The sequence below is a fragment of the Streptopelia decaocto genome, assembly GCF_964273445.1.
Source record: "Streptopelia decaocto genome assembly, chromosome: 5".
Taxonomy (NCBI): Eukaryota; Metazoa; Chordata; class Aves; order Columbiformes; family Columbidae; genus Streptopelia; species Streptopelia decaocto.
Genome location: NC_138659.1, coordinates 23,267,226 through 23,290,562, shown reverse-complemented (window position 1 = coordinate 23,290,562; position 23,337 = coordinate 23,267,226). Strand labels below are relative to the sequence as shown.

General features: G+C 37.0%; 1 protein-coding gene across 5 annotated transcripts in view; it reads left to right on the top strand.

Moving 5' to 3' along the window:
* Positions 1-16,249, top strand: part of PTBP2 (polypyrimidine tract binding protein 2) — a 57,399-nt gene extending 41,150 nt beyond the window's left edge. For 2 of the 5 annotated variants that reach the window (XM_082053958.1, XM_082053957.1), the window contains 7 exons: positions 1,293-1,488; positions 8,013-8,167; positions 9,634-9,667; positions 10,124-10,216; positions 10,604-10,820; positions 10,918-10,995; positions 11,143-16,249. In XM_082053958.1, the coding sequence (XP_081910084.1) occupies positions 1,293-1,488; positions 8,013-8,167; positions 9,634-9,667; positions 10,124-10,216; positions 10,604-10,820; positions 10,918-10,995; positions 11,143-11,275 (906 nt within the window). In that variant the 3' untranslated portion in view covers positions 11,276-16,249. The remainder of the gene's footprint in view (positions 1-1,292; positions 1,489-8,012; positions 8,168-9,633; positions 9,668-10,123; positions 10,217-10,603; positions 10,821-10,917; positions 10,996-11,142) is intronic. The other 3 variants (XM_082053955.1, XM_082053956.1, XM_082053954.1) reach the window with 3 other exon arrangements.
* The last annotated feature ends 7,088 nt before the right edge of the window (positions 16,250-23,337 follow it).

The window sequence follows — 23,337 nt, the reverse complement described above, 5'->3', positions numbered from 1 at the left end:
AGCCTTGCTGGCCCAGACCTAGTAGGGGGTGTCTGCAGGATGTTCAGTTTCCAGATGCATCACTGTCTGAAAATAGCGATGTTGCTTCCATAGCCAGCAGGCACACCAGCTTCGTGCAGTGCTTGGCTCAAAATAGTAAGTCCTCCCAGAACTTGAATGTGTTGGAAAGTGCACTGCACATGTAACCAAGGAAGCTGATACATTTCAGTCCAGTGTTAATCAAGAGAAACAAAAAAATCTGATTTTTGTATTTGAAAGTGTGATTTCCTCCCTCCCCTCCCCCCAGCTGTGTATATATAAGGTAGGTTTTTATTTAACATAATTACTTGATTGAATGGATTAATTTTTAAGGTGAGCTGTATCTTCACTTGTTAGCATTTCTTAATAATAGAACGCATTTATTAAAGTTTCTTTTTTTTTAAACATCTCATACTTGGGTGTTTGTGCTTCAAGTGAAAGCAAGGTATACCCAAAAGGTAAATGGAATAAAATCCAGGTGTAGCAGTTTGCATGGTATATAAGGAAGATGGACAGAACATGTAATTAGACCTTTTTAGAGTTTATTTTCAGAGAGTTCTAAGTGATGTCAAGAATTTCTGTGAATTCTACTGTTAATAGACATCTTTTCAGAAGCACGAAACAATTGTGAAAATAACATTTTTTGGAAGTGTTAGTAACATTACGTTACCAGATAAAGTTGCTTTTCTTTCGATTCTGCCACCTATGACCTTTCAGGGCAGAAAAAAAACGTGCAGGAATAATGTAAATATTGTGCTTTACCAGATAGCTATCTAACACACTATTTAAGTCTAGATTTTTAATTTTTTTTTTTTCCTCAGGTCGGCTTTCCCTGTAAAAGAGTATTTGTGTGATTTTTTTTTTTTTTTTTTTTTTTTAAATAGTGGGGTTTTTGTTGTTGTTTTTCTTTGGTTGTTTTTTTTTGTTTTTTTTTTTTTTTCCTTGAGAAACTTATTTGGCATTATGTCTGATTTAAAGGTGTACTATGGAATACAGGTTAATTAACTATATTCAACAGACTAACTTTTAAGTTTGACTGAATTAAAATGTCTCTTGCCACTTTGCATAAATGGTTTCTAGGTAAGAGAAGTAAACATCGAGCTTCCTGGAATCATATTAAGAGAGGTTCATGCATTTTAATCTTAATTGGTTTTAAGCTAGATAGTAAGATGGATAAATATATATATGCTGACCTTGTTTATTTTTAAAGAAAAAAATGTTGTGCAACCAACCTGTATTGTGTAATTTTTAAATAAACTAATTTCCTTTTCCAGGCCCTAGATGGTCAAAATATTTATAATGCTTGCTGTACCCTACGGATTGATTTTTCCAAATTGGTGAATTTGAACGTCAAGTACAACAACGATAAAAGCAGGGACTACACTCGTCCTGACCTTCCATCTGGTGATGGGCAGCCAGCTCTGGACCCAGCTATTGCTGCAGCATTTGCAAAGGAGACTTCTCTTCTAGGTATGATTCTGACATTGTTCTTTTGTATTGCAAAGTCACTTGATATAAATGTTTATTAATCCTTCTAAAAACTAAAGATCTGAAATTGCAGTAGTCTCCAAAGGTCCAGTCAGGATTTGGTCTATATGGTGATCTGAATTGTAGTAGCACAATTGTCTTTAGAAGTCCTGCGTAAATGAATGAGAGAATGTATGACAAAATGAGAAATATGCAACATATAAGGAAAAGTCAAGTTGGTTCTACTTTAATTCTCAAATCTGTCCTTCCCTCTTTGATATGTTCTTCTCAGCTGCTATTGCCCACCTTGTCCACCCTCTCACCTGAGACTTAACATGATTTACATGTGTCATTCATGCTGTTGTTTAATTGTAATATCAGATCATGAAAACATTTATTGGTTTCCTTTAATAAGGAAAGATTGTGTTCTTTGCTTAAAAGAAAAAAAAAGGTACTACTTTATAGTTTCTGTAAATAACAGGAAAAAATCTGTAGTTGCACTTGTGCCCTGGTACTTTAGTTCTAATATCCTGACAGCTTTCAAGTTCATCTGAAGAAGTAGGTGAAATGCTCTGAGATAGGTACAGACAAATACATCTTCTGACTGTTAGTAAAATAATTAATTCAGCATGTTCTGCAAGCTTCAGGAGAAATTTGTTTGTTTTGTGTTTTGGTGGGGTTTTTTTTAATTTATCACAATTCATTGCATGAATTTCACTTCCTACTTCTTAAAATTTAATAGTACTCAGTTACAATCTCATGACTTTTATAAAACCTGGCTTATTATGTTGTGATCATTGTTCTTCCCACTTAGTCCTTGCTCTTATTATTTTTTCTTTCATCATTACCCATATTCTACTAAAGAGAACTGAAGAACAACATGGATTTCATCCTTTGTTTTTTGTACAGGGTGGGCCAACTTTAAGTCAGAGTTTAAGTAGCAAAGAGGGGCCTCTGCTGTCATGTTAGGTTTTGTAGGGCAGGGATTTAGGAGAGGAGAGAGTGCCAACTGCAGTTTTGCCAATGTTTTTTAATTTAACATTTTTAATTTTTTGTTTTTAATTTGTTTTTAATTTAACATTTTCCTGAATTCTGATTTCCTGTCTCAGGCTTACTAACATCCTTCTGTGTATAGAATGCTTACAGTACACATCAAATTAACAGGTATCACTTGGGTCATTGCGGCACTTTGGATATGTCTAGTAATTGTGATTACTATACTTGTTGTAGTTATCCAAGTCACTTTAGCTGACTTTATATTCTAGTGGTTTGGGCTTGAAAGTCACTTAGACGCTTTTGTAATTTTACAAAACTACATAAATTTTCTAACCTTTTGATTTTAATTAGACTCATTCTTCTGTGCATATTAAAGGTTTTGCTAGTAAAATTATTAAGATGGCAGTTATTAGCTAATTGAATATTTTAATAGTCACTGTCTGGATGGACCTCTTTAAAATGCATTGTTTTTCCAAACAGCAAGAAAATAAAAGCTGCACAACATGAGCTACTTGCATTGCAGCTGTGTAACACTTTCAGAGTCAGTCGTGTTTATTATGATGAGTAGTGAAGATTATATGCCAAAGTTGTTTTTTTCTTCTGTAAAATGATTCATTGTATTGAAAGACTTAAGGGAGCTGGGTGCTTTTTCTAACTCTGCTCGTAGCCAGTTGAGTGAGCTTGGTAAACTGTAAGTCTGCATCATCTGCCAGGTGGGTGTGATTATACAGTGATCTCTTTTTATTGCTAGTTGATGTTTTTGTGGGTTTTGTTTGGTTTGGAGTTTTTTGTTTTGTTTCATTTTTTTTTGTTTGGGTTCTGGTGTTTGTTTTTTCTCCAAGTTGCCTTGTTTGGTGGGTTTTTTTACAGAATTGGAGCTCTACAGCTGAAAAACTTTACAAAAAGGCTCCATAGTACTGTTAGTGCCTTAGCCATTTGGATAGTTGTCAACATGGGAATGATGCTTGTTTGAATATGGAAGAACAGGGTTCTCATTCTGGGCTGCTTACTGTGCAAAAAGACACAAAATATAAGTAATGTGAATAAGAAAGGGTAAAGGATAGAAAAAAAAATTAAAAGTATGGCAGAATGATAGCAGTGACCTTCTTCCTGCTCTTTGTTTTTCTCTCAGTATTTCATTTTGCTTGCTTTAGAATACTTATTTCTGTAGTGTTGATAAAGAATAACTTCAGAGTGTTCTCAGTCAGTGTCTACCATGTCCCATTCCCAGATGGTTCCCAAAGGGCATGTTTCCACATGAAAGAGGGGAACTCCATTTTGAGCTTAATGTGATGCTCTTCGTGTTCTTTTGCCTACTCAGAAAGAATACAACAAGTTGAATCTGTAGCGTTCGGTTAAAATGCTTGCAGTAGCTGTTCTCTTATATGTATATAACGAGAAAGCTAACAGAAAATGTGGTGAGGACTCAGTTCTGACTTTTGCTTATGTTATGCTATTATATGCCAGATAGTTACAGAACTTGGGTGCCTTTTGTTTTTAACAGTGTGCTGTAATTCATATGTCAGAAATTACATTTACTTTTAATGTAATTTTGTGAGTTGTTTTAGTGACAAGATGTGTCTTGTTACTCTTGGTGTTTAAATCTGCATTAATACAAAACCGTTACATATCTCAGTTTCCTTATGGATGGAATTAACCCTCCTCTTCAGTAAATGTAACTTTACGGTGTAGTGTGGTAACACTTGCAGCTTCATAAGCTGTTATGTGGAGATTTTTAAAAGAACCTCTATCTCCCCCAAACGCGTTCAGTTTAAGTATAAGAAGTAGGCCAGTAACAAGTTCAAAAACATGGTGGTGACTTGAGATAAAGCTACAAAAAAGTTAATATCAGGACTAGGAACTAAATCCAGTTCTCGGTCGCAGTTGTGTATACCTGCATTGAAACAACTACTCCTGCTGCCTGTGGTTTTCATAGATAAGTTCATCATATACTTTTAGTATAGCTTTAATTCGTCTCTTATTAAAATGGTATTAGTAATTTGCATTTCAGAAGTCATACAGAACGATACTTTGAAGGGGAATAAGTAATGTGACATGCTGTGTTTAAACTTCATTGAGGAGAAGGACCTAAAAAGGCTAGGAAAAAAGGTGTATATTGGTATGTTTTCATTAATATCCGGAAAAAGAAAAACCTGTTATCTGTAGTTGTTGGAAGCTAAAATAAAGCTGGTTACAAAGCTTTCTAATACCAGTCGATCATGTTGTCCTCAAATCTTGAACAGTATGTTGCATGGTAACTAGTGATCACAATACAAGTTGTTCTTATTTTTATTTATTAACATTTTTTTATTTGCTTAAATCAAAATGTCAAATCAGTGCAGTAGAGACCTACAGAACAGGCATTGTGTTTTCTGTGGGTTTGTAATTTGGATGACCTTTAAAGAAATGAGGTCTGCATGTGCTATGTAAGCGGTTAGAAACGTATCAGTCACATAGCTGATCCTAGCCTGCATGCGTCATTGTTCATTTGTCTGCTGCATCCTCTGCTGTGATGAAACTAAGGTAGCAGAAATCTTTGAGACTGTAAATTGGACATCTTTTCAATGAGTCTTGTTATCCTTTTGAAAGAATAAAAAAATCACTAATGGACAGAATGGGTTGATTTTAATGGTATTATCAGAAGCAGATGGTAGTTGTTTTTTTTTTGTTGGTTTGGTTTGTTTTTTTTTTTTTTTCATCTCACACAGGAAAAGTTATACATGTTCTCCCCACAATAAAAAAATTACAGGAGATATTACAGAAAAAAACCTTGGAATAAACAGCAACTATATTATACTGAACTTCAGAAGCCAAAATATTTTATATAAGAACTGCTTATAATTGCAAATACTAATATGTAATAATACTTTAACTCCACTTTAGATATTTGTTTAATATTACAAGTGTAAATATGTTGTTGTGGTTAGGGTGCCCACAGCTTTATCCCTTGCTGTCATCCCTGGCTTGCTTTATTAGCACTTTCCACTACTGCCCCTTCTTAAGATTCTTATTAATTTAGTCTGTTTCAAAGGATAATAATTGAAAATATTTCTATATGAATGGTGTTGAATTAATCTTTGTTTTTAACTACTTCAGTGGAACCAAAGAATGTCCTGTAGAGAGTTTGATGCTGTGAAGAATTTTGCTCTTTAAAAGTATGAATTACTCAGCTATGCTCTGCCCAACTATGGAAAGAGCTGTAAAAACTTCACTAGTCATCTTTAAATTCCTTTATTCCTAAAGTACTGGACTGGCTTAACGCTTCTATGGCTACAAAAAGGTGCTTAGACACATTAGAAGGTTTGAAATGCTTTACTATCTTGGCATTTTCTAATAGTGAAATGATTGCTGTTGACCTAGTATAAAATAAGTAGTTTCCCTTCAGGTGGACATCTGTCACACTGGACTGTCATTCTTCACATTTCTGTCTGTGTGACCTCTGCAGTAGCCGAGTGTAAATAAATGTGACATTCAGCATATACAATAAAGGGAGTCAAAAGTACATTTCTAAAACATTTTTTTTTTCAGAACATAGCTGGGGGGTGTTTAAGTTGTTTGAGGAGTTTCATTTTATATTCAAAAGTTTCCCTGTGTATTAGAGTCTGATTTTTGGGAATAAACTTCTTTACTTCTTCCACAGGGATACTTTCTTTAACTGCATCTTTTATTAATTGTTTTTTCATGACAGTAAAGCTACATTCTTCAGCTTTAACCCAAGAGCAAAACATGTATTATTATGCTATTAATATACATAAGTGTATGGTATTACACTTTCACACAAAATGGATTTTGAGAAACGAAATGCTATGCTTCGACTAGCGGCAGTGCCTCTAATTCCACATCCTCGCTGTGACAGCCCGTGTCCCTGCGGTCCCTGCAGGCCCAGTGCAGCCCCATGACAGGGACCACGCAGCAGCGCCCCTGCGGCAGTGCTTCCGTCGCCCCTGGGAGCTGCTGCTTGTCTTACATGATCAAGCATATTGGGTGTTACTTTATTGCCTCTTTAATGTAAGTGCCTGTTGTTTCCGTAGACCACGTAACACATTCTCAAATCTATTAAGTGTTTTTGCAGGATGGGAGAGAGGAAGACAAGATAGGGGGTTTCCTTCTGTTTTTGTATTACAGTCAGTCCCACAAATAAAACATATAATGGAATAAAAAGAACATATTTGTTGCCTTTTGATTCAAGTAGATTATCCCTCATCCCATCATGAGAGATGACTAGAATTGTCACTACTCAGAACGTTCTGTTCCTCTGGTTTGACCCCTGAATACTAACATTTTAAATCTTTTAAACTTTTCTTGTCAAGCATTCCATATCTTTAATTTCCTTTCTTAGAATACTTACTGTTCTTAATTCTGTATGTGCTTTGATAGGAAATTACCAGGAAATATTTTCCAATGCTTGATCAGTGATACTGTTAAACACTATTGCAAAGTAGTGATGGATGATGTCCTGTAGCCTTTGAGGCATCATTTGTCCAGCCCAGCAAAATCTCTCCCTCCCTTTTTTTTTTTAATTAGTCATTTTTCACAGATTTGTGCAACAAAAAATAAATAAAGAGGTGGAGTAGAGCTAGACATCTTTTTTTATTAAATTAAAAAATAATTTTTTTAAAAAGCAACCTTGCTCACTGCCCCTTTCTGTCCTCCTGCATGTTCTTTTTTGACAGTAAATCTGATTTTTTTTTTTTTTTTAATTAGGGGTTAATTACATTTAGTATTATCTGTCTAATATTTGGGCACTGACTGAAACAGAAGCATTTTCTCTTATGACTTTCTTTAAAATAAAACTTCATGTGGGAAGGGAAGTAGTCTGAGATGCATAGTGTAAAGGTTATATTTAGACTGTCTACTTGGCAGGTTGGTCAAAAGTTGTGTTAGCACAATCGTATACACATTAGAAATTTTGTAAAAATACTGAAATCTGCGAACCCAATTGCAGTAAAGGAAAATAAAATGCCAAATTTGTTTCCTTGTTTTTATATACATTTATATACATTTTGCTATGTTAGTGTCCTTTTACTGTACTGTTAAAATGTGCAAATAAACTTTTGATCAAATAGGATAAAGCTCTTCCTACACAAAGTGTGTATAGTGCCTGTTCACATCCCCAGCTCAGGTGTGTGTTTAGTCGGAAGCGTCAGGTTGGAGACAGGAATGCCTCTCAAAGGGGGATGCACAAGAGGGGTGTGATGATGCAGAGAGCACAATTAGCGTTTAAACTGTTTTGATAAACTAGCCACATTTTGGAGTACAGTGGGAAAAGTTTTGGTGCACAAGAATGTTTATTTGGAAAGGAAACATGGTTTACACCTCATCACTCCTTTGACGACTTGATCTGAATCAAAAAAGTTTTCGCATTTCCCTTTGGTGTTTTAATGTAGCAACCCATTTCACAACCCTTTGGATCACTTTAACAGTGGAATGGTCTGCTTTGTAGAGTGTTGTATGTAACACTTTTACTGATATAGGTACGTTTTTAAACGACTTGTGTGTGTTTCGTAAAATATGCTTTATTTTAAAATTAGGGCTTCCTGTTGCAGCTGTTCCAGGAGCACTGAGTCCTTTGGCTATTCCAAATGCGGCAGCTGCAGCTGCAGCCGCTGCTGCCGGCCGTGTGGGAATGCCTGGAGTTTCGGCTGGTGGCAACACAGTCCTTCTGGTCAGCAATTTAAATGAAGAGGTCAGTGAAACAATTTTACTTTTTTTTTCCTCTTTAGTCACATTTCATTTGTCAGTATTTTATAATTTCTTTGCATTTGGCCTCTTACATTTGTATTTTAAGCTCAAAGTATTTTTGCTGGTTTTTTTGTTGTTGTTGTGTTTTTTAAAAAATCCCCCAAAGTTAATCTTAAAGCCATTATTGTTAAATACTTTTGTTTTCCCAGGTAGCTAACAACTTTAAATGTCCTTTGATAGTCGGCTACCTATTTTTTCTAAGAAAAATGTGGTAACTACTGCATGTTTGACATTTGAATTGAAAGCTTTATTTTTACAAAATACCAACTATGCTTTCTTTTGCAATTATAATCACATAAACTAGAATTTCTGTTTTGTTTCTTCTAATTGTTTGCTGTTTCATTTCATGCTTGTATCTCATGTTTTAAGGTCTTAATTTATGTAAACTAGTCTAACACATTTTTCTTTGAAGGTTCTCCCAAAGATCTTGACGAGGCACTCTTCCAGTCTCTCTTAGTAATTTTTTTCTTTGCAGTTACTCATTTGTCTTTAAAAAATAATAATTAAAAAAATATGGCAAAGCATTTTCACCCTAACTGTATCTTTCTTGCTAACTCTGAAATCTGGAGGGGTTTATTTAGTTTTGCATTTTTACTGTCCTGTACACTTATTTTGATGGCTGTGAAAGCTGGTATGAAATGTGGGAAGTTTGTATCAGTCTAGCTGTTCCATTTTTAACTGGCCTCTGTCGCTGTAGATCATTAAGCTTTTTTTTATCATCTGGTACTATTTTGTCATCCACAGTCTTGCATGTTAAAATGTTTTAGATCAGAGTGCCATTTTGAAAGATTTTTTGCCTGCATTTCATAACCAGCCATGCTTACGCAGTTAAAGTTCAAAGTTTAAAATTTCTATTGCATGCTTTTTTAATTTATTTTCATGTTGAGATGAAATGCTGTAGTTTACTCTTGATATGAATGTACTTTACCCATATTTGTCTTGGGTGACTACATTTTACTCAGTTTTTCTTGTACAGTACATAAACCAACCATTTTCTGACCAAATTCCTGCATTTCCTATGTACTGACCTATATTTTATTTTTTTTTTGTTCCCCACTTCCTTATTTTTTCTTCTGCATTGCTGTATTCCCTTCCCCATTTCATCCTTTTCCCCATGTGTTCAACTTCCCTTTCCTTGTCTTGATCCAAATTCCCATGCCCTTCCCTTTCTTACCCTTCTCGTCTTTGTCCACATTCCCTGTCTTCATTCCTTATGTTCATGCTTCTGTGCTTGAACAAAATGTTCCTCGGACCAACTTGCCCCAATTAACCGCCTTGAAACCATGATCCATGACCACCTCACCATTCTGCGGGAACCACCCTTCGTTATGGATGATCTGTTCATCTCCGCTCTTCCTCGACTCTTCTCTCTTCTTGTCTTACGCTGCTTGCTCTTCTCTCCTTCTAAAGATGGTTACGCCCCAAAGTCTGTTTACCCTCTTCGGTATGTTATTGTTAGCACTATACTTTTATTATTTATTTGATTTTGGTTTGGTTTTTTTTGTTGTGGTTTTTTTTGTTGTTGTTTATTTGTTTCACCTTAATTCTTATTTGTAGCTAGCACTTTGGCTTAAAGTCGAATAGTAAATCTTTTGCTATTTTTCTTTTGCTGTTTAAAACTCTCCATAGACACAAATTTTCTTTTAATGCATGCTAATATATTTTTGCATGGTCTTTAATTTAATATCATTCACATAGCTTTGAGGGTTTATCAGAAATTATTCTTTTCAAAATTCACTATTCAAAATCTTTATCTCCTTTATTCATTTGTGAGAGTGTTGAGTTTGAGTGAGTGATCTTGTTGCTGTCTGAATGTTCCATTAATATGTCAAAATATATTACTTAGGTGACTGGCTTTAAAATGAACTTTTTCTTTTGGGTTACCTTTGACTTTGAAAAGGTGTTTATGGTGATGTGCAGCGTGTGAAGATTTTATACAATAAGAAAGACAGTGCTCTTATACAGATGGCTGATGGAAACCAGTCACAGCTGGGTAAGATCAGTTTTCTGTTTATATTCCCCTTAGTCTAGGTACTTGACATTATGTTCTGTAAAATCAGGTGAACTAAGCATGTTTACATTTGTCAGTTTGTCTTGTATCCTGGTTACCCACAAAATCCAAAGTCTTACGGCATCCATTTCTATTCCAGAAGGTCTGCACAATATCCTAAACGAATTCAGCAGCTGAATCTCATGTGACGGCCTTTAAATAAATAAATATTCGTGCAGATTCTGCAGACCTAGCTCTTGATTCCAGTCTTTTAGGAGACTGACCCTTTGATTTACTTGGGTTTTTTTCTTGTTTGCCAGGGTTATGTGTGATGTCCCACAAGCTATTGAAAAGTAATGCTGAATTGAGTAAACCTGTTGTCTTTTTCAGCCATGAGCCACCTTAATGGACAAAAAATGTATGGAAAGATTATTCGGGTTACTCTTTCTAAACATCAGACAGTACAACTACCTCGAGAGGGACTGGATGACCAAGGGCTGACTAAAGATTTTGGAAATTCACCTCTTCATCGCTTCAAGAAGCCTGGCTCAAAAAACTTTCAAAATATATTTCCTCCTTCTGCAACACTTCATCTGTCCAATATTCCGTAAGTGTTGGCTGTCCGTAAGCCAGTAGTATTGATGGGAATCGCAACACAATTAACTAATAATTTCTTACTATGCTTGTTTTCTTTCTGTCTGTAGACCATCAGTAGCAGAAGAGGATCTACGCACATTGTTTGCTAACACTGGAGGCACTGTGAAAGCATTTAAATTTTTTCAGTAAGTAACTTTCCTGTACATAGCTTTAACAAAAGACTGCTTGAGTGTGTTTTTGCAGAATGTCTTAAGGAAAAGTGCATAGAGAATAGCAGATAGTAGGAGAACCCCTGTAGTGTTCAAGTCCCTAATGCCATTATTTTGTTTCAGAAGAGATCACAAGATGGCACTTCTTCAGATGTCAACAGTAGAAGAAGCTATTCAGGCTTTGATTGATCTTCACAATTACAATCTTGGAGAAAATCACCATCTGAGAGTTTCTTTCTCTAAGTCAACTATTTAAAAAGACAGATTGAAAATGAGGATGTATTGCATTGTTTGGTGTTGTCACCTATTGACTGTTCAGGAAAGTGGGGACCAGAGTTTGTGTTCTGTTGGTTTTTATTTTTTTTTCATGCTGTTATCATTCCTTGGTTGTTTTAAAAATAAAAAAGTTAAGCAGTGATACTAACTGCTGTTGTTCAACTTGTTTAGATAAACCATCATTTTGTTTAAAAGATTTAAAGTTAATACCAGAGTTTTTCAACTTAGTTGATGTACGTGCCTTAAAAAGGAAAACTAGTACTGCTGGAGTTGCGTAACTAGTAAAAAGCAAATTTGGTTGTCTGGGGCACATTGTTACATGATAATTTAAATATGTTTAGGCAGGGGTGTGTAAAAAGGTTAAGCTTTTGTTTCTCCTGCTCGATAGATTCCTTCATCTGCTGGCTTGCCACTTATTTTTCTTTTTAATTGGATAAGATGCATTATGCTGAAAGAATAAAATCACATTATTTGATTTCTGCTACTTTTTGCTTTGTGCTCTTTTTTTAAAGAGGCCTTTTGTATTTCAAGGTTCTGGTCTAGATTCAATTATGAATGTAGGCATTAGTTAAAATTAACAAGGTACAGAATATTAATTTCTTAAAGGACAAAAAGTGACTTCTGTGACTTTGAGCCCCATGTGAAAAGCAATGTGGAATCTTAACCTTTTTGTACACACTCTTGTGGGATGTATCATATAAATGTCAGCACTAAGTAATGTCTTGTTTGTGGCTGAATATTTTTCGTAGATGTTTTTGAAGTTGACATGACTTATGTGCATTTCAATATATATTGCCATCTTTAGTTTGTAATTAAGATATGGAATATGGTTGTGGATTTCTGAGCATGTACAGACTGGTCAAGCTAGTTCAGGACATGGTGCATGTATCTTTCAGTGACGAAGAAAGTTTGCTGCAAATGCTTGCAGGAAATTTTGTGGCAGTTTTCTAAAACTGACAACCAGGTGGGACCAAAGTTTATGTGCCTTTAGTCTTAATTTACCTTGCATTGTAATATTCAGTTTTAATAAATCTCTTCAAAATATTTTGTATTTAGAAATTGATCTGACTTTACTATAAACATGGCTCAGAATCTACAGATCCAGTTAATTTGAAAGCAGTTCTGTCACTCTGAACTGTTACCTTGATTCTGTTAAAATGACCAATACTTTTTGAAATTGATGTACTTAGTTTCAAGATTCATAGATTCTGTTATCTATGTAGAAAACAAATGGTCATGTATATTTTCTATTAGTTGAGTTTTTACATCTTTAGAATTGTAAAATTCAGTATAGTTTGAAAGTGGCACAATTAAAAATTAATTTTCTAACAAAGTTGGGAGGTTTGATGGTTGTTTAATTTCATTTTGTGTGTACTCTGCTTACCTCTGTAGCATGCTCAATAAACACTTCTGTAGCTCTGTATTCACCTTTTCTGTCTTTCTCTGCTGCTTTCTCTCTCTCCTCTTCTTTGTTTTTCACTTCTACTGTGCTTCTAAATTCATGTTTATTCTCTGCCAGGGTGGGAAAAGCATAATATTAAAAAAATACAATTTATGGCTTTTTATCATAAATCTGATGCTGTGAAAAATGCCGGCTCTTTATTTTCAGAAAGATAGTGACCCTTTTGCAGGCAAATGTGCATATTAAACATTTCCCACCCTGTTATAACTTACTGCTTTGAAGACATAACTTTTATTGTAGTTCGTTAGCTCTCTCTTTCTATCTTTTTAGTTTTCAAGCAGATTTATGCACTAATAGATCTCTCAGGTTTGCCATGCTCTCTTGCTGCAGTTTCATCTCTCATTTTTTTTTGTGTCTGCTGAAGATTTTCTACTAATCATACAGTATCCTCATGGGTTAAAGTAACAAATTTTTTAACATTAGATTTGCAGACCATACATATCCCAGGCCAGAATATTTCACCTTTTCAGAGACATGGGTTCAAATGAATGTAAAAACAGTTTGGGCACTTCAATAGTGTTTCTTCATACTACTTTGATTGCTGTGGGGTTTTTTCCGCTCAAAGTAGGATTAAAACTTCTACACAAAACCGCTTTAAGAGTAACTGTATGATCCTGAAGCATTACATTGGTAAAAGCTGTCACTGTTCAATTTGAAGCATTTTTCTGTCACTTCTGCAGTACAACTACTGTAGATTTATTGATACTGTACTACTTTGTGACCTGATGTCTGTTCTTTGGGTTGGCTTTCAAATCAATAAATAGCTATCAGCTTTTAAAAGGTCATGGTATAACATAGGGGGCTTGCATTAGTCTTCACTACATTAAATTAAATGCATCAGTTTCTTATCTGTTTTATCAGAAATACACCCAAGATATGACCTACGTTACACTCCAGATATCACAGTGATCACCCAATCTGAACTGCTCGCAGAATCAGATCTATTCGTACATGAAACATGTGAATCAACATGTTTTTGCAACTCAGGCATCCAAATTCATTGATGTTACTGTCTCCTGGTTGACTTGAACAGTAATTAAGGGTCTGACTGAGCTGATCTTTTAAATTTTTCATCTATATACCATGGTGCCCTGTATTTTTAAAAGTAAAAATGTCAGATTTCCTTTTGCATATCAGCACATGTGCATGTTTCAAATAGAAATGTGAACAGAAATTTACCATTCCATGGGTTCAGTGTGTGCCAAACTTTTTCCACTCTAAAGCATCTGTATCAGATAGCATACAGTGATTGCCATGTGTATAATTTTGAAATAACTTCAAACATCTGCAGTGTTTGAGTGTTTACAAATCTAGAGTTTTTGTAAAACTGTAACTTGCTCATCTTTTGCTAAGCTTATTTCCACACAAAAAAAGTTTCTATACTACTTTTCTCATTTTGAACAATTCTTCGCAAAACCTCAAGGGAAAGAATATATATTGAACTTGATTTGTTATAAATTCAGTAACTTTTATTGTAAGGTTATATTTGTATCAGTCAAAATTAAAAGCAATGATAGTCGTAATTGGCATGGAAGCTTTTTTTATTAACTCAGTGAAGAAAATCACTGTTCAGTTATTGATACTTAGTCTCTAAAGTGGTATCTCTTCAGAAAATACAGGTTTAATTTCCTAACTGCTAGAACTTTACAAAACTTGTTTTTCTTTAGGTGGTACTGCATTTTGTATAGTGATTTGTACATTTCTGTTGTTATAAAATGTAAATAAGTTTCTGATGTATTTTTAGCTCTTCAGAATGTGAAAATGCGAAGCATCATTTTTATTAAAATTTTACTAAAAATGAGGTTTATGAATAACTTCTTACACTCCATGGGATGTGAATTTTCAGATTATGTTAGTAGGAGGTCTCTGTAGCCATGTTGATACTCCAAATGCAATTTCCAACTTTTAAAATAACTCGAGTATTTTGACAGAAGGTGATTGCCGATTACTTTTTTTTTTCCTTGTGAATTGTTAGACTTTTCTCTAATGGAGCAATAAAATCGGTTGGAGAAGTCCAAAAATGATTCTTTGATCAGGTAATGTCCACTGGCAAATACAATATGTAAATGAAGTAAAACAAAACCTGATAGCAAAAACATCTGATACTAAAAAACGTGGCAAAACTTCAAAGTCAAGTGAATGCACTTTGTAGTATTTCTGTATATTGCGATTTAACATATTATTAAAAGGCACCTTTGCCCTGCAGGAATAACAGCTCATATGACTATTTGTAGATTGCCGTATTTAACGTTTTACATTAATTTTATAAGCTCTCTTACAAAAAAGTCCCTTTGATTCATTGAAAGTTTCCTTGTGTTTATTATACTATGTTAGAACCTGAAAGCACCATTTATCTGCAGTATTTAAGGCACTTCAATTTCATACCCTAGTTTACTCCAGACAATTTGTCTAATTCTATGCTTAGATAATAAGTAGTTCTGTTGAAACACTAGAAAAAAATATTATGAATTGCGCCTGTCTCTGTGAACAGGTCTATAAATCCACTAGTCCATCTCAAGGAAAGGGTTTCCCAGTGTTAAATCTTTTACAGTGAGCAAGGCTGCTTGAAAAGATCTGGTTGTGTGGGGTGGGGATGAGGCTGAAGCCACTGTCTGTCAGACCTTATTCCATGCCAGACACTGAGACACTGCCACAATAATGAAGCTTTAGAGAATTTCTTTAACTGGTTTTCTTTTAATGTAAGAATTTATTTAGAATTACTTAACCTGAGTCTCTTTAGCTTGGAAAATCTCTACAGTGCATCTACATGCGTGTGCACATACTCTTGGTCTCAAACACGCTTGGTTAACAAAAGGAGATTGGTGCGTTCCTGCTTCACCTTAAAAAAAAAAAAATGCCATTTTTTACTGCATGATACACCTTTGTTGTATTTTTCTGAGTTCACTGAACTTTCCCCAATCAACTGAATTTGGAAGAGAATTACGTTGCTTTGTGTTTTTCCCCCTTCAAAGTTTACAGCATGTAATGTTTAAAAGGTATGTTCTTTCTTGATTAGTTCTGCATGCAGACAGCAAAGGAAAAGAAAAGAACTTTTCTTCCTTGGGAAAATGTGAATTAAATGTGGATTGGCTCAAATACCTCAAAAAAAAAAAAAAAAAAGAAAAAAAGAAAAAAACCACCAAAAACCCACAAACCCTCAAAATAGCACTCCAGGTTTTCTTGCTAAGTCAAAGCCGGTACTTCCAATGCTATGAGAAAGTGAAGGGGGAAATCTGCCTTCTCTCCTGTTCTGGCAGGAATTACGGAACGGACATGGACGTGTTTCTGTCTAACAGGCAGCAGCTTGCGAGGGGACCTGGGTGGGGTACATGAGACATGGGAAGGGACGGGTGTTTTGCAACAGGAGTAGTATTGAACAGAGGAGCATCGAGGGAGTTACAGGAGGTTTCCTTAAGTCCTTTTCATGCATAAATAGGTGTTTAAAATTGTTGATAAGGGGAAAATTACTGGTTGAATTATTTTGGGGGGTTATTTTTGCAAACAAGTCAGATCAAAATCTGTACAGCTTGTGGGGTGTGTTGTGTTTTTACTTCTGCTCAACAAGTCCTGAGGTGTCGGAGCTCAGCAACTGTACGCAGGCTGCCGTGGGAGCTGGTTTTCCCAGGATGGGTACTGATCATCCCTGGAAGCCAGTGAGACTGAAAGCCTGAAGTCTCCAGCCCTAGGACAGGCTAGGTGTCAGGGTAGTTTACAATGATTGACACTGATGGCGTGCCAAACAGATAAATAAAGCGAGCTAGCGGGATCTAGTAAGAGATTTGTTAGAGCAGTCCTCAGAAGTGACACATGTTGGGAAACTGGCATTTTTTTGATGAAAAATTGTCCGTTGTAAATTTTCTGACCATCTGTAATCCATGGAACGGTGCTCCAGTACCCTTTGGGCTGACCTCATCCCCTTTAGTTCCCTAATGTTCTGTGCTGAAGCAAGAGGCTTCTTGGCAGCTGCACCTGCTGGGCACCAGTGATGTGATGTGCTGCATGTGGTGGGACACCAGCCTTGCTACTGTTTCAAATCACCGATGAGCCACAGTGCTGTGCCAACAAAATACTCTCTTTGGCATGCTGTGCTTTGCGTTCTGAACATTAACCTTGAAGGTAATTTTTGTGAACAAGGGTTGTGTTTCAAAGTGTGCAGGCTTTCTCTTTCTTCTTCCCTCTCTTTTTAGAGAGATTTTTCCTGTTGATCTTTTTAAAAAAATAGACCAGAGATCACCTTCATTTCCCAGTTCTCAAGCAAATTCTGGTAAACCTTAACAATTTGGGGCAGAGGTTTGTCTCACCTGTTCTTTAAACTCTGAAGGCAGAAGTCACCCAACTTGTACAATCCAGCTGCCTCAGTGCTTGCTATGCTCATTGTTAGGCTGTAGGAAAAAGAAAATTCTTGACCTAAATATCTCCCTGCAGTTTAAGTCCACTTTGGTTTTTAGAAAGTGGTTATTTTAAAATTCTTCTGTTACATGTAGCAAAACATTTTTGGAGTGTAGTTATTTCAGAATATATGGTTAATAGGTGATGACCTTTTTTCCCCATCGGTGGCTCTTCACTCATGATAGTTCTTAAAGCATTTGTGGTGCCATCTTGTTACTCAGCGATGGCTGTACTTTGTTCTTTTGATGACAAAAAAAAGAATGAGAATTGTAATACTAAGCACTTCTGCACTGCTATGGAGAACTCTAAATAGCCTTTTTTCCTCCAGCTAGTATACCTTGTTTGGGTAAGTCTGCAGCCTCTTTTGGTCTATCATGGATGTGTTCTCAGCAGTGGCAGTGGGAGCATTACCCAACTACCCATTATCACTAGCAAGTGCCTAGAGCTAGTCAGTAAAATAGTCTAGAAGATGCTGGCAAGCAAAGTTAGGGCTGTAGGCACTCTTGGAGTAAGATCCGGAGTAGCAATAGAAAAATCTGGGAGTCCTCCAGTGTGTTTTGAGACAGTTCACTCATTGCAAATCCCTGAATCTTGCTAGTCAAGTTAATTTCAGGTTCATGTAGAATTTAGCACCTGCTGGAATCCTGGGCAACCAATGTCATCGTTATACTAAGCAGCTCTTCAAATGCTTCACATTGTTTGAAATGTTTCATAAACTTAATATTGCACTCTGAATCATTCTTTTATAATAACAATAAAAAAAAAAATCTTGTGTTATACTTGTTGGTCCTGTAATTTGTAATGAATTTTCAGTAGGATTAGTGCTTGGAACAACAGGCATTAATTTTCTGTGCTGGAAAAACTAAGTCTAGACTTCTGCCGTTTAGGGGAGGTTGTAGCTAGGCAACTGCTACTGAATGCCCAGAGTTTCCCTTTTGCAGACATCTGCTCTGCCCTGCCAGAACTTTGTTTCTAGGGAGAAGAAAAAGTTCATCCAGATGTAGTGACCCAGTATGCACGGGAAAGGAAACTGAGAGAAAATTATGTCAATATTGAATTGCTATACAATAGCTTCAGCTCTCCAGAGATGACACAGGAGCTGAGAGCTTCCTCTGCCCTGCTCAGGTGAGAGGTGAGGGTACCTGCAGGGCAACTGGTCCTAGAGCTGTACACTTTCTCAGCCAGTTTCAGCCTATGTCCCTCCACCTCCTTTTTTAAGAATTCTGTTTGTTGCTTTTTCAATTTCAGAAATGAATTTGCAGTTTTTTAAATTGCAGTGTTTTATGTGTTTGAATTTGTCAGACGGCCCTATGGAGATGTGCTGTGTATCGTGAGGCTAGGTGTGATTCACTTAACAATGGAAATTAGCTAGGATACTGTGAATTTAGCTGAAACTTTGCAGACTGTTGATTTTATTCAAGTCTTGTGCGGATTAATAATTGTCACAAATACAATCCTGATCTTGGGGCCGCTGTGATCTGCGGTACAAGGTCTCAAGAGGAAGGTGTTCCACATGCTCCCCCAGCACTGCAGGCAGTAGCCAGGACAGGTTTGGGAGGTGTTTGAGCTTCATGGCTGAGCTGTTGTCACAGCTCACGGGGGCTGAAGGCATCGGTCATGCTCCTCCCATTCTTGGCTAAGTGATCTTCTGCCACCTCTGATAACCTGTCTTCAGTTGGATCCAGTTTGTTAAACTGACAGCCTCCCTACCACAAAAAAAACCACAAAAAAACCCCACCCCCAAACAAAGACAAAACAAACAAACAAAACCCAAAAAAACAAAAAAAAACCCAAACCAAACAAACAAAAGGAAACAACCTTCTCTCTTCTTCTCTTCCCCATTTTTGGTAATTTGTTTTTGCCCTTCAGTGGACTGAAGCCGGTCACTGAATGGCTCAAGAAGTGCCAAAGTAGATGTAGTGTACTCCTGGGAGGAGGGGGAAGACAACATTGGCTGCTTCAACAGAAGTCAAATACCAGCTAAAATGGGATTAAATCCCAGCTTTAAAACACTTTATGCTGATATACTTGTTCCAGCCATAGGGGCTGAACTGCCATGGTTTTTAGATATAGGTCGAAATACTGAGTAGCACTAGGACTTAGGCTAATACACACCGTGATGTTCATTCACCTAAATGTCCATATGAACCTCTTTAGGTTCTAGACTCTAATAATTAACTAAAATACTGTACATCACATGGATATACAACATAAATTAGCATAATAAGCACATCGCTTTACAACAGCATCTTATGAAATAGTTTGCCACATGCTGCTGAAATAGTGGATTATATCAGCTTCACAGGCAGTGCTGAATGTTTTGCTTAAGTAAAGTTATTTAAATTCCTAATGTGTTTTTTCTTCAATGAGGCAGGAAAAAACATTTGTAATCACCCTTTGGATTGATGATGGTGGTCTCTGCAATACTGGTTATTCTTCCTGGTGGTTTGGGGTTATTTTTCCCTATCTTTAGCCTATCTTGCCACTTCTGTTGTGTTTCTGCCATTGCTGCTGCTGTAGGTCCAAGTAGGATTCTTCAGGCACAAATTTTTTTGTAGTCTCTATCATCTCAGTAGGATTTTCCTTTTCTTCTGTTTCCAGAGATGCTTTTTTTGAAACAAAAAAGTTAGTTCTTTGTTAATTGTAATGAGAATGATGTTTGCTTTCACCTAATGGAATTGGGCTGACATTTATACCTTAAGTTCCTTGAGGCAAAGGCTCTTTTACTTTGAGGTGTCAGTTGTAAAGGCCATAATAACTTTCAAAGAAACATTTCTGATTTTTGACCCTCACTGTAGTGTGAGAAGAGAAACACAAGAAAATAGTGCTTCATGAGCCAGGCTTTTACTGTCATATGGCAACAGATAATGGTAATATTTACTACTTATGAGACATGCACATAAATCTACATATTTATGTAGTGATGAATAAAGTAAGATATTGTGGCATTTCTAGTTAGAGCATAATTGCTATGTATATTAACACAGATCTGGGATCTGGATGTCAAAGAAAGTGAGCCAAAAATAAAACAGTTTTACCAAATTGATTCAGGACTGTGGAGAGTATTTTAAGAAGCTGTGATAAGGGAAATTCTCAAGGAAAAGACTAAAATATTTCTGTTTATAGCTAATGACAAGGTAAAGGTGGTAAGAAGTGTCAAACTTAGAGCTGATGACATGCTTTAAAGTTAACCATAGACTAGTTCTGTATTAAATTTCTGAAGTGTATTGATAGCTCTGTTCTTTAGAGTTGAAGTAGACGGAACATTAAATTGAAAGAAAGAAAAAGTTCTGCTAGACTGAGTTTACATCTTGTCTGAAATTCTGTGCTTCTTTCCCCTTTAACGTTCTCATTTCCTTTCCCATTTTCCCATCTAGCTCAGGCTAAATACACCAAACCTTAAGCAAAATAAACACTTTTCTTTTCTCTAGCATGACACCTGCCTTTCATCACTCCTCCCTCCCCACCCCAACTTTAGAGCATTTACACTGTTGACACTCTGCTTGTTTTTGAAAGCTGCTCTCCTGATCTGTTCTCCACCCAGGGCTGCTTCCCTGTGCCTCGTTCCCCGGTTTAGCTGCCTTCGTGCCACTGTTTTTCCCCTGTGAATGATCCCCACGCACTTGCTGCAGGCTCCCTGTGCTTGTTGGTGGAGACATCATGGCCCTGTGGCAACCCTGGCTTCCAAATTTTGTTGTTGGCCATCTGCAGGGGTAAGTGCATGGGGAGCTGTTGGGTAATGTTTCAAAAACTGCTTCTCTTCCCTAGCCAGAACTGACCCGGGGAGGGCTGAGTGGATCTGAAGCTGAACCGAGAGAGTGCTACCTTCTGATGTGCCATCTTCACCCTTCACGTCCTGCGTACGGAGTACTGGCTCCAGGAGACCTCATCTACAAGTACATCAGAAATTTTGTGATGGGAGACTTGAGCAAGACCTATTGTGTGTGAAGAAATCACAAGATTTAGCAGTGAGGAGTCCAGGTAAAGGGACTGGTCTTAATGATAAAATAGGGGTGGGAATATTTGGAGTTATGCTTTATATGGATGTATGTACAGGATTAAAAGAGACTTTAAATTTTGGTGGATAAGGTTACAATGGTGGTAGCAACACTTCAAAAAACATACTCCAAAGTTTTCCATTATATTGATGTACAAAGTCAAATGAGTTTTTGGGGAGTTCTGACTCCCCTCACATCTGCCAGGTACCTATTGGATATGGCAGAATTGCTAGTTAGCTTGGGTTTTTTAGCTAACAAAAATCTACTGATCTACTAAAGGAAGGGCTAGCAATGAGAAGAGATCAATTGACAGGAGAGAGGGTGGTTGCCAGAGTCGAACAGGGAGGATGTACGTGGTGCTCCCAGGGTTTTCTGAAAGAGTTTCTCAGCATGTTCACTAACGACCTTGAAGGTGAGGTTAATTTGATATTGATCAGATTAACGAATGTAAAATCTGGTAAATAAAAGTAATTAATTAAAAATAGTGAGGAGGGCAGTAGTTTGTTGAATGAAAGTGAGGGGAGCTTTAATGTAAGGAAGAACAAGATGCAACAGAACTGCTAATGCTCCTGAAGTTACAGACTAACTTGTGACTCCTTGTTACTTGGTAGAAAGAACTTCAGTTCTCAGGGCTCTTTGTGCTTCAGCATTTGATGCTGCTTGTGCTGAACTAACTGCTGAAGCTTAGCAGAAAACAATGCCTTACGTCCCAGGATTGCAGGTACCCAGACTTCCTTCACAGGCTTGTATTTAACTTGGGGAAGGCAGTTCTGGTGCTCTCATGTGTATCGCGCTTGCCCGGCTTGCTTGAGATTCTCCTGACTACCAAAAAAGTGTTAAAGAGTTGGATTGTAGTGAAATGAATATGACAAAACTGAAAATGTGGAACTCCAGAGACCACACTGACATGTAACTGGCATGGTGGCTTGCCTGTCATTTCTCTGAGAGACCTCTGGGTCCTGGAAACCAAGGGCTCAGCTCCACAGCAATTCTTCTTGAGAGTGCCGTCTTCTAGTCATGGCCTCTTTGAAACTTTACTTAGTCCTAGAAGCTAAAAGGATACTTTACACCTGTGTTGTAGGTGAATACACAGGTCTTAGTCCTAACATGGCCCGGGAAGGCAGAGGAGATTTTGAGCTCACCCTATCCATGACAGGTTAAAGTACTGTCATGTTCTGGGTTGCTGAAAGAATTTACCAGATCTGTTTCTGAGCCTTGGCTGCAAACGTGGGGATCAGACATGAGTATCCCAATGTTTAATATTAGTTTTAGCCTTTCTCTCTGGCCTTACCAGCAAATATTCTGCCTTCTGGCTGAAGGTCCTCGATGTGAGAGCAGGATATGGGGCACCTACACATTCACATTTCCTTGACTCATGCTAATCCTGTTTCATTCCTAATGAACACATCTCTCCAGAAATGCCGACAGATGAGAGTAAACCTAGCAGCACACCCAATGTGCTCCCAGCATCCTCCCAGTCCACGATCCTTTTTCTTCAGAGACAAACCCTGTAGCCTGTTCTTTAAGCATGGTGCTGGGCTCTCTGAGAAGGTTCACATCCCAACAGGAGGAAGCTCCAGCTTGCATTGTGCACTAACATCAGAGTGGAGGCTTTAGGCAAATGCTTTCTCTGGCTGTTGCTATTTTTTGTGTCCTTTGTGTATAATGAATGACCAGCGAGAAGATGTGAGAAAATTAGCAAGTCAGCCCAGGCCATTGGATTTCTTGCAGTGGGTAGAGAGAGAAAATGAAGTACTGTTAACTGTCTACCTCACTCTGTGCCTCACAGTCCATCCTCATCCCATGGCTCCACTGAAAGGCCTTTGATGTTTCTGTATTAGAAATAACATTAGTAAGGGGGAAGAAACCCACGCTCCACTGCATGCATTGCAGTTGTATCATCCTGTCCCAGGTGCCTGTTTTGTTTTTAAGAAAAATGATAATAGAAAGACTAGTGGGGAAAGACAGAGCACAGGCAATTCCCACTCTTCCCTTTGAAGTGAGCAGTTTAAAAATGGGCTTATTTTGTTAGAATTCAGGGTAAGTGCTTTTCAATAGATGAGATATACTTTTGCTCAGTTCCAATGGACTCCACCAAATCAACCTCCCACTCAATTCAATTAATTCACTTCCCCCTGTGTGCGAGGAGCAAGGTTTGGATATAAAAACACTGAATGTAAGATTAAAATGTCT